Genomic DNA, 13,440 nt, shown 5'->3' on the forward strand with positions numbered 1-13,440 from the left:
CTCTCTCTCTCTCTCTCTCTCTCTCTCTCTCTCTCTGTCTCTGTCTCTTCAGGCTCACCAGCGTTGAGGAGGAAATGTGTCATTTAATTTTCATCGCGTTGTTTCCCCAGACCGGAAGGTCATAGCAGTTGAAAATGGAAGACCCCATTTGAAAAGGAAGCTTTGCCTCTCAGGCCAGAGCAGAGCTATTCCTACTGACTCTGGGGCCTGCTCCGGTCTGGGGCGGAGAATTACACTCTGCCAGAAACAACTGGTTCAAACGGTTTCTGCCTCCTACCTTCCTTTAAACTAAAATAGTTAAAAATAAAAGGTGAGGAAGAAATGCCAATAACTGTGGTAAGTAAAGGCATACTACTTGATGTAATTGGAGAGGAACAAAGTCCAGGGACATTAAGGGAGGTATAGCCAATTGATTTGCTTGACTGGATTAGAAAGAGGACTTAGGTGTAATAAGAGATAAAGGCAGTAGGTAAGAGGAAGGAGTAATTGCTCCGAAGGCTTTTAACCCATGTCGAGAATGGAGATTTGGTCTCAGGGACGGGCACGCATCTCAGCTGACTTCAAAGCAAGGAAGTGAGTTGCGGAAGCATTTGAGGAATGTTATTTGTATTCCTGAGTGGCAGTGGATTAGCGTGAAGAGAACAGTGGAGTGAAAGGAAGCTTTGTGCCTGTGGGAACAGGAGGTCAGACCTGAGTGGGTCATGGAACGATGGAGGTTGACATATATGACAGATAGGCTTGATGAGGAAGTGGAGGCAGAGGCCAAGGATGATGTCCAGACCTGGGGTCTGTCTGGAAGGAGAGGCTGCCTCCAACAGGAATGGGATGCCAGCTAAAGGGAATGCGCCTTAGCTGGCTTTTTGAATGACCTCACAGACCGCGAGAAAGGTGAGAGTTGAAGATAAGGTGAGAGGTGAAACAGGGTTTCTTCTGTTGCAGGTCTTGATTTAAGTCAGGCAAATCCAAGGTATCCCCTAGGGAATGAGACAGTAGATAAAGGATCGCCATAGGGATTTTTCTTGAATCGCCAGGGTCAGCAGCTTTGAGTCCTGTCCAGCACCTCCTTCCCAAGAGTGGCCCTGCTTGGGGGCATTCTCGTGCCTAAGAGCATGGACTGAACGAACGTCCAGTTAGGGTTCTGAGGTCAGGCAACTAGAATTTTGCCCACATTTCAATACCAGCACAAATTGGTTTAGGGTGAATTTTCCTGCTTTGCTTTTAAGAGACTTGTAAAAACATGTCCTTTTCACTGTGTATGAGCTGTGACTTTAACTTGTGTGGTTTTTTTTTCTCTCCTCCTTTTACCCTTGTGTTTAGATGAGACCTGCTAGAGCCAAATTTGACTTTAAAGCTCAAACACTAAAGTAAGTATCATGTTGTATTTATTCGTCGTCTTCACAGCCTCTTTGAAACACAGCCACTCACTTTTAAAGAAAGTCAGAAATGTATTAATAAAAAAAATGTTGACTAGCATTACTATGTCATAAACCCCGTTCAAAGTAGTGAATTCGTTCAACCCTGGTCACATGTTCATGAGATGGTGAGTTCTGCAGTGGGCTCTAGTGGTCAGAGATGGCGAGGATGGCACAGGACAGGGCAGGCTTCAGGTCTGTTGTTCGAGGAGTCACTTCAAGTCATGCTCGATTCGCGGGCACTTGACAACAACATCACTCCACGAGTGTGGCAGGTACTGTTCTTGTCCCCTCTGCACAAGTGAGGAAGCTAATTAGAGGTTAAGAAACTTATTCAAACACAGCAAAAGGCCCTCTTTGAAATGAGAGAAAAATGCAGAACAAAACTCAAATTCGTAGAAAAGACCAAACTTACTGGACTGAGAGAGGCTGAAGAACCGCCAAGCGTATGACTTCTCCAAAAACAACCCCAAACCCACTGCTTTTGATCCACTCCAACTCATAGCAACCCAGGAAGGACAGACCAGAACCACCCCACAGCGTTTTCTAGGCTGTCAGTCTTTACAGAAGCAGATTGCCTATATTTCTCCCATTGAGCAACAAGTCAAGAGTTTAGCTGCTGCCCCACCAAAGCACCTCTGTCATCCTGACAAACCCTTTTAACCTAGAACAGAAATCACTCTCAGAGGTCACCTCACAGCCAAATAATAGACTGGCCTGTAAGACAAACAGTTACACCCACAAGCAGTGTGCTTCTTAGAATAATCCAAAATGACATCCAGATGGACAACATATTTTCCAGAAGCAAAGACGAGAAGGTCAGGAGGGGCAGGGAAACTGGAGGGACAGAAATGGGGAGAGAGGGGTAGAAGTTAGAGCGAGGTGGAATGCTGACACATTGAGGAGATACCAACCAATGACAAATTGTGTATCAACTGTTGAATGGGAAACTAATTGGTCTGTGTACCTGCATTTCCCCCCACCCCCCCAAGAAACCCCCCCACAACAACCCAAACCCATGAACATGCCTGAGCTGATAAGAAGGAGTCAGGGTTCAAACCCAGGCCTTTTCCTGTGGAGGGGCTCAGTTTCCTTGATTAAGGGTAGGCTTGATCGGACATGCCCTTTCTATGGAAGAAGCCAGAATCAGTGACCAGAAAGATAACTTTACTAGTCTTGCTGACACCTCCCAGGAAATGAAAGGCCTGTGGGAACACAGATGAGGCTAGCATTTCTGCAGGTGTGTGCTTTGAGAAGGTGGTCGTCAGGAAAATGCATTTGAAACCACTGCCTACTACTATTATCTGTACCTCCCATCCCACTTTGATACAGCCATCATTGCCCAATGGCTCTAAAATTCCTCCAGTGAGGAAACCTGTCAGGCTTAGCTAACAAGTGTTCCAGGGGAGCTGGGAACTGTCCATGGAGCTGTTGAGTTGCAGGACGCTACAGGTTGCAAAAGGAACCTGTTTGTTTTCTTTCTAACTGAGGGTGAAAATAGGCCACAGGTGTCCATTTGCAGCTAAAAATTAAGTGACTGGCAGCTATGCTGATGGCCCATCAGTAGGAGGTGATAAGAAAGCCCCCTTCATCCTCAGATGCTGGGAAATGCTGAGTGTGGGCCCTAGCAGTCATGGTGCAGATAACTTCTGACATAAAATAATGATGAGGCTATGATTTCTAGGACACATGGACAAATACAGGGAGCTCTAGTGGTTTATTGGTAAGGAGTTGTGCTCCTAACCCAAAGACCCACAGTTCAAGTTCACCAGCTGCTCCGTGGGAGAAAGATGGACAGTCTCTTCCAGTGCCATTTACTGCCTCTGAAAACACACCGGGGCGGGGGGGGGGGGGGGGGGGGGGGGGGGGTGTCAGCGGTGAGTTGGTTCTGACTTGATAGTGCGTACCAGCAATAACAGTGGGCAAATATGGTACACTTTTGTCTGTCATTACTCTAATCCTTTGATTCATCAGCTAACATGAGTTGGTAGGATTCCAGGTTTTAGAGGCAGGAAGTCCTCAGTTCAAATCCTGATTATGCCACTCACTTTCAGTCTCTCTCCTGCTGTTTTTTCCTCTATATGTTGAAGATTTAAAAAAAAAAAAAAGTCTCTCTTGTACCGCAGCTGAGGACACAAGTGATTTAAGTCATCACCAGTAAAACATTTTGTGTAATATCGCATAATGCTCAAAATATATTATCTCTCACTCTTTATTTTAACCAGAGACAGGAAAACCGAGATAGGTTCTTGACTGGTTAGCCAAACTGATGCCTTTCAACATGAGATCAAGACAAATGTAGTATCATCACTACACCATTCTATTCATCTTGTCTAGAATGTTCCCAGTTCAAAGGAAAACAAAGACATTGTTATCCCCATCACACTACTGAGAAACTGTGGGAAAGATTGGGTAATTTATACACCTCTGCTCACTTCCCTTATGTCTCAAGATCAAAGGTGATATCGTCCAGAGGACAGGGATGCTCCCAGGGCTGTGATGGAGTTAAGGGGTATGTCCCACCCTTAATTCTTTAACTGTTTCATTTACCAGATCATGGGCAATCATTGCAGAACTCCACGTTACATCATTACCCATATGCAATCCATGGGGGCACAATCTGATCCATGATATTAATGAAACCTTTTGAAAGAGTAAATACCAGTTCCATAGACTTTGAGTGTTGGAAGCACCTTCACAGTCTCTTGGTTGTAGATTTCCCTGTATGTTGCTCAGAAGAGTAATGCCACACCAGGAAAGATCTAAAGTACATCATACTCCTCCTTCGTGTGTGAATCCCAAGGAGGTGGTATTCAGAGCCGCTTCAAGGAGGGCTTTGTGAGAATTTAGTCAAAGATATTCCTTTGGCCCAGGGGCAAGTGTAACCCCTTCAGAGGCCTTTTTAGGATCAGAAGAATCTTGTCTATCAATGTGGGACCTACAAAGGCCGCCTTGTTCTCTCAGGCCTCACAGTGTGGACTTTGTGTGAAGTTTTCCAGATGTGCCCCCATTGTTTAGCCAGCATCCCTCACGCACCATGGGACTTCCTGGTACACTGCAAAGCAGGCACTCCCCCTCCAAATTACAATCGGAGGCCTTGCTTCCCATGGTCTTGGTCTGTTGCAAATGGAAAGAATTTAGGTCATTTTCTCTCTTCTAGTTAAAACTTTTGTTCTCCTTTAATGTTTTCCTTTTGTTTCTCGTTTCCTTGTTGTCTCAGTCTCAAAGGCATTCTGATTAGCTATTGATACCATCTTTTAGACAAACCAAAGGGTTGGGTATGGAAGAAATTTAAGTGGCATGAAGAATGTATGAAGGAATAAACACTTTTCTCTCCAAGATCCCTTTTCCATGTTGAAAAGGAAAGGAATGAACCTTTACTTAGGCAATTTGCTGAGTGTGTTACCTGTAGCACATCTGTAGTCTCCTGACAACACTTAAGCTCCTGTTTTAGAGCAGGAGAGTCCCAGAGCTGTTTAACCTCGCCCAAGGTCCTAGAGCTAGGACACCATAGAACTGAGGGTGGAACCCAGATCTATCTAAATTTAGAACCTTTCTGTGGATAGAAGGAGACTGAAATGATTGGATGGATGTCTAAATGGAGTGCTAGAAGGGTACCGATATATCACAAGGCAGTTGAGGGTAATTTAAGTGAACTCACTCACTCATGTCTGTTGAGTGGAAAACCAACTCATAGCTTACTCTCCATTCAGTTCCCAAGGCCATAAATTGAATGGGAGGAGATTGCCCATCTTTGTCCCTTAGAGCCACTTGAAGATTCAGACCACCAGAGAGGTGGGGTCTTTTGGCTTAACAGTGTAGCTCAACTAATTTAAATGAAGGCACGATGACATACTGGGCATAGACGAGAGCAATGAAAGAGACTTTTAAAAAATCATCTGTTAAATATTAGACTTTTAAAAAATCATCTGTTAAATATTAATTAGGAAATCTAGGTACATTACTATGTCTTGGATGATGATTCTGAGGCTTAAATAGTATTCATACTAAAAACTATGTTGGGGAAACTACCACAGATACAAATTAAGAAGGCTTTTAAGTACTTTGCAGTGCTCGTCAATTTGATGTTAAAATCCATCCAAGTGTGGTGTAATCCCTTCAGCAGTGGAGTTCTCCCCTCCAAATATGTGGAGCACACTATTCTTTAATCTGCCCCCCCCCCTTTGGCCCCACTTGGAGTCTCCTTTTGCTAAAATTCTGAAACATCTCAACCTTGCCTATAGTGAAACCTGTTAAAATGCCTTAATCCTCTGTTGACAGGGAGCTTCCTCTACAGAAGGGAGATATTGTTTACATTTATAAGCAGATTGACCAGAACTGGTATGAGGGCGAGCACCACGGCCGAGTGGGCATCTTCCCACGCACCTACATCGAGGTACCAGCTCCTTCCCTTTCTGAGGAAAAGCACCATTGAGTCACTATGCCATTGGGTTTCATTTCCTTCTTTTTCTCTCATTTTCCTACTTTCTTTTTGCTTTTTTTTTCCTGTCTTAGCTTCTCCCTCCTGCTGAGAAGGCTCAGCCCAAAAAGATGACACCAGTGCAGATTTTAGAATACGGCGAAGCTGTTGCAAAGTTTAACTTTAATGGTGACACGCAAGTGGAAATGTCCTTCAGGAAGGTAAGCTCATCACATGGCCCGGGTCCTGTTGGGTGGGTGTTACGGGTCATGTGGTACTGTCTCATGGGCCGGTATGATGACCCTGTCTGTACCTCTTAGAGATGTGCACTGAGCGTGCTTGAGTTAAGGAAATTAGAACATTTTCAGAAACTAGGTAATTTTAGAAATAAACCTTGGAAAGAAGGTGTCAGATTAGACTACATTGATTCAACACTGAAAGACATTATTTATAGTCTTATTAACTGAGAGAGCACTGGAAGATAACCCCCAAAATGGGAAGGCACTTGGAACGCATAGTGAACTCAACATCAGACTTAAGCATGCCAGAGACCATGAAGATCGTACAGGCAGGGCTTACAAGGGCCACTGTGAGTCAGAGGCAACTCAGTGGCCGCTAACAATAAGGCATCTGCCACAAACCGATCAACATCTCTTGAGCACTTGATGGTGTAATAAATACTGCAGTGGAACAAGCTTTAAAACACACTGGTATGGCCTAGTGGAAAAAGCAAGGATATTCTGTTTGGTTATTTTCTCTATACAAGGAGAAATTTTTAAAAAAACTTAGAAACCATAAATCACAGGTTATCAACTCTGTAGCTTTTTAGGGAGTTAAGTAATCTTTCCAAGGCTAACGTTGTGGTCAGGGGACAAAATGAGACAGCTAAGTGAAGCCCGCAGCATAACACCTGGCATCCAGTCAGTGCTCAGTAAGCAGGAGACATCAGTTTTAACATCCTAACCGCCTTTGAGTAAACTCAGCATGTTGATAGGAACATAATTGAGCTATGAAGAAACTCTTCTTCTTAGGAGCTCAAATACTTGGAGCTGCTTGCTAAAATCACTGATGATACTCTTAGGGGGATTTTGTTGTTGTTATTGTTGGAGAATAAAGGAAATGGGGGGAAAAATGCCTTTGAAAAGACGGGCCACTTTGTGTAAAAACAACCTAAATTCCCATCAGCTTGGGAATCAATAGTTAAATCATTTATATGGCTGTGGAGTAGAAAAATCCTGTGGTGGTTCCTTACCATTAATGGTTGTGCAATCCCATTAAAAACATAAAAATACACTTCTTGATAAAGAGGAATGTTCACTGTATATTATTAAGTATAAAATATTTTTCAAAAGTGAAATACAGTGTTCAGTATTGTTAAGAAAAAAACAGATGCAAGGTTCATACAAGAGCATAAAGATAGATCTGGGTAGACCGTATAGCGAAAGGTCAACAGATGAGACAAGGACGGGGAAGCTTGGTCTCACATACTTAGGGCGTGTTGTTAGGAGGGACCAGTCCTTGAAAAGAGACATCATACATGAAAGGTGGAGAGTCAGAGAGAAAGACCCTCAACAGGATGGACTGACTCAGTGACTGTAACAATAGGTTTGAGCCTGTCGGAGAATGTCACAGGATAGAGCACAGGGTCTCTGAGAGTCACAGTCAGCTCAATAGCACCTAACACACCACTAATCCCCAAGTGTATGAGTAATTTTTGTAATTATAAGTTTGTATTTCTTACATTATAAAAAAGAAAGAAAAGATAACCTTCCCACCTCACTCCAAAAAAAAAATCCTCCGACTTTGCCTTAGCAAAGAATACTGGATAATTGTCTATCTGTGTTAAATAAGTACGAAGACGAAAAAGAAGTCTGTGGGATGCTTTTCAAGCTGGAGGTAATGAATCAGACCTTCCTCCTTACTGAACTATTTAAAAATCAGACTTGACTTCCCAGTGTGCAGGTAGCTCTACTGCTGTGGCATCCCGTCTTAGTGATGTCGATTCCATTTATTCCATGTAGTGAGAGCCAGAAAGATTCTCCTGAGTGATAAATAAGTTGAGATGTGCAGAGTGTGGGCAGGGGCCTCTGGCTGCAGAGGCATGGGGTCACAAGAGCCGTTTCCTTGCTGTGTCTTGCAGGGAGAGAGGATCACGCTGCTTCGACAGGTGGATGAGAACTGGTATGAAGGGAGGATCCCAGGAACGTCCCGACAAGGCATCTTCCCCATCACCTACGTGGACGTGATCAAACGGCCGCTGGTGAAAACCCCCGTGGACTACATTGACCTGCCTTACTCCTCCTCCCCAAGTCGTAGTGCCACTGCAAGCCCACAGGTATCCGAGCTCCTCCCCGTCACCAGGTTTCACACTCAGCAGGGCCAACCTCGGGTTACACCCACAGCACTGTGATTCTGTCTGCAGCACAGCAGAGTGAACAGTGGGGTTTGTTTTCACATACACAGATGGCATTTTTCAAGCACTTGGTGAGAGAAATGGAATCTTAGGGAAAGGAAATGATCTGGGGCTTAGGTGACTAGGGAAAGAGAAATAAGGATTCTTTTCAACTTTATCTGTTGGTTCAAAACTCCGTACTCTAAGCCTCTCATCATGTAGGAGCTGTGCTCTGGTACCACCACTGTGTCATAAACACCAAGCCCAGCATAGTGTTGTGAACCAGGACGGTTTTCCTAATCATCTTGTTGGTCATGCTTGGCCTAGAGAAGACAGACATTGAAAGAGAATTTCACATTCTCAATCACGTAGAAAGCTCTAGATTATTCTTTGCAGGAGTATTCACTGGAAAGAGGCTGGAAGTGAATTTACATCTTTGTTAGCACTGACCTGAAAGAGATTAGGGAACGTAGGTACATGCAGTAAGATGTTTGTTTTACGGAACACTGACTATGAGTAAGCTTGTTCTAAAATATGTTATTCTAAATCAACCCTTATGTTCCCAAAGCCAAGAGGGGGGTGGGGAAAGAAAGCTTTGGGTTCTACAGAGGTACCAAGGGGTGAAATCTTGAGAAATAAGCCGAACTTATGTGATAAGTTGTAGGGAGGGTGTCCCAAGAATGAGCACAGGACCCAGGAGCCCAGGTAACACGTGGCAGGTGCCTCTTGTCATTTCCTCCTCTCCCACCTGCTCACTGCTGACTCCAGTAGCCAGACCCATATCTTGTGATCTCAAGGGCAGGGACCCGTGCCCTCCTCTCCCAGTTGGTCTTCGTTGACCTCCTGCACAGAGTGACCCATATCCTGTGACCTCCCAAAGGGAGTGAGATTAGAGCAGGGGGTTCTGCTTTGTGGCGATACAAGCAAGTTAGCTAGATTCTTCAGTCAACCAGAACCCAGCACTATTGGAAAAGATGACTATACACGCTACATTCTGGAAATTTTTTATTTTATTTTATTTATTTTTTTTTTGCTAGACCCTTTAAAATGACAGTCCAAGGAATGCCCCCAGTGATGGACCATCTCTCTTCCCTGTGGTTCTGGGTCAGGGCTTAGGTTGCAGAGGTGACCTGGGTGGGAGAGTGAGAGGATTGGAGGGAGGGAGCAAGCTTCCTATGTGTCCCTTTGGAAACCTGATTCTGTTAAGGAGGCGGGAAGTACCTGTGACAACTCTAATGGGAACCTTTTTCCATACCACTTGCTTCTGGCATCCTCCCCACAAACGTGCACACTCCACACACACACACACACACACACACACACACACACACACAGGCGCGTGCACGCACTCACTCACTCTCTTGGTCATGAGCCCACATCCCCTCCTCCCTTCAATCCTGAGTGATTTCCTTTCTGGACGCCAGGGTGTCAATCTCATCTCCTCCATTCCATTCCTCTCTATTACCCCCCTGGGGATTATTTTACTGCTTTCTTCTTTATGCTGACACTTGTATCTTTTGCTTCTTTCTTATGTTTTCTCTCTCCTTTTTAAGTTTCCCAGTCATAGCAAGCTCATCACGCCAGCCCTCTCATCTGTGCCCCACCCCTGCCAGACCCAGACCGTGTCCCCTGAGATGCACGCCATCACTTCCGAGTGGATCTCACTGACTGTGGGCGTCCCAGCCAGGCGCTCTCTGGCCTTGACCCCACCTCTGCCTCCTCTGCCAGAGACTACTGTCTATAACCCCGATCCCTTCACCTTGTCGATGAGGGCCAGTCCCTCCCTGTCCCTCAGTCTCCCTCATTCTAGTTGGCTAGATCGTTCTACCCCACGCACAGTAACTTCCCCACTGGCTCTACCTCCACCCCACAAACCCTACTTCCTGGCCTCCAGTGCCCAGGCCTCCCTTCATGTCAACGGAGATGGTGGTATCTACATGCCACCTTCAGGTGTCCGCCAGAATAGTTTCTCCCAGCCACTGCTTGGACGCTCTGAGAAGGTCATCTCTGAGCTTAGTGATGCCTTTAGCAGTCAGAGCAAGTGGCAGCAGTGGAGGGACGAGAGCAGACAGTATGAGAGGCGAGCAGAGAAGGAAGCAGGTGAGAGAGGCCCTGGCGTACCCAAGATCTCTCGGAAGAGCTGCTTGAAACCTTCAGACGTGGTCAAATGCCTGAGCACTGAACAGAGACTCTCAGATCTCCAGCCTCCTGAGGAAGGCCGGCCCCACAAACCCCCGGGCGGCCTTTTTCCAGGAAGGGAGGCTGAGCAGACAGAGCTGCGTAGAACTGGTGAGCAGGCCGAAAAGAAAGCTACCCTGAGTGGTGTGAGCCAGGTAGGCCTGCAGCATGACGTGTGTGCCCTCGGCATTGCATTTGGTAGGGTGGGCCATCCACCCAAACCCAGTGGGTGAGGGTGAAAACTGTTTCCCTTGAAAGCAAAGATATGGCTAGGAGGAAACAGAGGGGCCTTTAAATAAGGTGTCAGGGCACAGCAGGAGGCCAAGGACAGGCTTGATTTTGGCCTTTTCACGAGAGCCACCAGTTACCCCCACTTTGGACACCTCTTGGTCTGGCACAAAGGCACATGGCAAGGAAAGCCTTCCTGTGCCCCATCTATACCTTGGAGATAATCCTTGATTTGCTCTAACATAGCTGAGAACACCAGGCTTCTGTTTGGTGTGCTAGTTCGGTTTTGTTCAGCTTTGTGTGCAAGGCACTTTGTTTACGTAACCCATGGTTTGCTTCTGGCGCTCAGTTCCCCCAGGTCTGCGTCCTGTGTCCTGTCTGTGTGTGGGAGTGCAGGGTCTGTGTTTATGATGAGCGGTGCATTGTAGTTCTGGGGAGGGATTTCTGGGTCTACCTGCCTAGGGTTCTGGCGAGCCTGGCATCATCCAGTGGGCACACCAGATTTTGATGGAGTCTGCTCCATCTTCACTCCAACTCAGTCACAAAGATCTGATTGGACCAGAGTGGCCTTAACATTTTCCGAGGAGTGGGAAATTTCAGGAGGAGATGAACTTGGCAACTAGACCAGCCATGATTCTCATCTTGGCTGTGCAGTTTTAGTACCCTAAATGTCAAAGACTTTGGACAGTTCCTCAAAGTAGAGTATGGAGTTCTGACTGAGTGTAAACTGACTTTGGGATTGGAAATAATCAAGTTGGAATGCTTTTCCACCTCTTACTAGCTGGTGGCATAGGAGGCCCCCTCCCCTTCTCCGAGCTTCCATTTCATCTGTGAATGCAGCTATCAGGTGCCTCTGGGAGCGGCTGAGGGGATTTCATTAAATAATGTGCTTGAAGTGCTATGCAAAGGACTGAGAGCAGGGCCGCTCTTTATAAATAGACACTATAGCACCTCCCTCGTGGGTTGTCTGTTGCTGTTTCGAATGTTCTAGAACCTCTTTAGGATCAAATGGAATTCCTGAAGCTATTTCCATATCATTCAAGTGTCCAGTGTGTACAATAAATGTAGCACAAATTAAGCTATGCTCAGTCCTCAGGCCCGCAGTTCCAGCTTCCCTCAGGAGCTGCACTGATTCACTCAATACTCATTCATTCAGGGCCTGCTCGAGTCTATGGGTCGTTAGAAATGCCAGAAAGACTTGACTGCTCCTGGAGCTGTGTTCCTGCAGTGTACTTGGCATGTGGAAGAAACGGGTGTGTCTGGTTAAGAAATGGTGAAGTGATTAGTTGAAAGGAATTCAGTGTCTCTGACACAGGAACCATTCTGTAAACTAAGTCGAACCAGCACGCCATTGTGAGTCATCACTACAGCCCAATTCCAGGATCCAGTATACACAGGAAGTGTACGCAGTGCCAGAGCTCCAAGCGGGGTTACGTGTGTCCACTTCCCTCTTCCTAGCAGAGGATGCAGGAGGACAAGCTGGGAACACTGGAGGTTTCGTTCATTATAGAAAGCCAGAGTCACTGAAAATAAGCTTGCTTTCCTGGTGGGCCTCTGGACCCCAGGTGTCCTACCCCCTGCCCTCCTTCTTTCCTCCTCCTCTTCCAGTCCAAGCCCCTTCCCCACAAATGCACTCAGGCTGTGACCCCCTGGGTTTGCTTCCTTTGAGAGCTGGAGGAGTGTGTTAATGGATTCCTGCCCTCACCCCCTCACATTACCCTCCAGTGACCAAGAGCAGGCACTAGTAACTCTGGAAATGGAGCCCTCTTGTCTCTTGGGATCCTCTGGGTGACTAATAGCTAAAGATAGATGAGACTTCAATGACAGCTGATCTTTAATGAATGGCTCCATCCGATGATGAGACCTCAGGCTGTATGACACGGACCAGTACATTGTAGAGCAGCTCATGGAGCGAGAGATAACTGCCGCCCAGTAGTCTCCTTGCTTTGGAAAAGTCAACTTGAGTATAATGGAGTTTTGGGAGAACTAGGATAAGTAATGGATAAATAAAATCAGGTTTAGCAGAGCCTTCAGTGAAAACAACTTTATGCAATGTTACGGTTAATTACTGTCTCATCAGGGCGTCTAGGATATTCTGGCACTGTGCTAAGTGCTCTTACAGATAGAGGAGATTAACATTGTGAGGGACTTCCCATTGCTTTCAAAATAGACTCTTCTCAGCCCAACGGGCATAGACGACCCCATGTGACCTGATCCTGTGTGCCTCACCAATCTCGTCTTCCAACTTGTCTGCCTGGAGAATTCTCATCAGTCAGTCGCTCACTTTTCCACTCCCACCCAACCCACCACAGGCCTAGATTAAGTGCCTTTGTGCTGCTGCTGCTTGACCCATTGGAGCACTTCTCAGTGGGGCCTAAGAATTTTATCACTCTCTAGTCAGACTCAACTGCACATAACAGTCAGGGACACCTGGTCTGTCTATGAACGTGGGCAGTAAGTATTTGTTGGTTGAAAGTCAAAAGGCTAATCCCAACTAAAGGAGTTTTATGATCCCCTTTGGAGGGATAAGGCACATATACAGGTAATTATTATGCAGATGAGAAAAGAGAGTGATAAACACAGCACTCAGGAAGTTCATCATGGAGGGAAGAATAAGCAAGCGGCAGGAGGGAGGGGAAAACTGCATGAAAAAAATAGGCATTTCATTTGATCCAGAAAAAATAGTATGTGTGTCATAAATACACAATGAGAAGGCAGCAAGCAAGGCAAAAAGCCCAGAGACAAGAACGTAAAGAGTGTATGTGGAGAGTGGTGAGGCCCTCTTGGGGTGAAACTGACTATGTGAAGGT

At 46.0% G+C, this 13,440-nt stretch overlaps 1 protein-coding gene across 1 annotated transcript in view; it reads left to right on the forward strand.

Moving 5' to 3' along the window:
- SORBS1 (sorbin and SH3 domain containing 1) overlaps positions 1 to 13,440 on the forward strand; it is a 115,830-nt gene that overhangs the window by 88,017 nt on the left and 14,373 nt on the right. The window contains exons 19-22 of the mRNA XM_006880092.1: positions 1,318 to 1,364; positions 5,694 to 5,808; positions 5,928 to 6,053; positions 7,973 to 8,167. Coding sequence (XP_006880154.1) covers positions 1,318 to 1,364; positions 5,694 to 5,808; positions 5,928 to 6,053; positions 7,973 to 8,167 — 483 coding nt within the window. The remainder of the gene's footprint in view (positions 1 to 1,317; positions 1,365 to 5,693; positions 5,809 to 5,927; positions 6,054 to 7,972; positions 8,168 to 13,440) is intronic.

Source organism: Elephantulus edwardii, unplaced genomic scaffold, assembly GCF_000299155.1.
Source record: "Elephantulus edwardii isolate Elephantulus edwardi_28Jun2011 unplaced genomic scaffold, EleEdw1.0 scaffold00006, whole genome shotgun sequence".
In the NCBI taxonomy this organism is placed as follows: domain Eukaryota; kingdom Metazoa; phylum Chordata; class Mammalia; order Macroscelidea; family Macroscelididae; genus Elephantulus; species Elephantulus edwardii.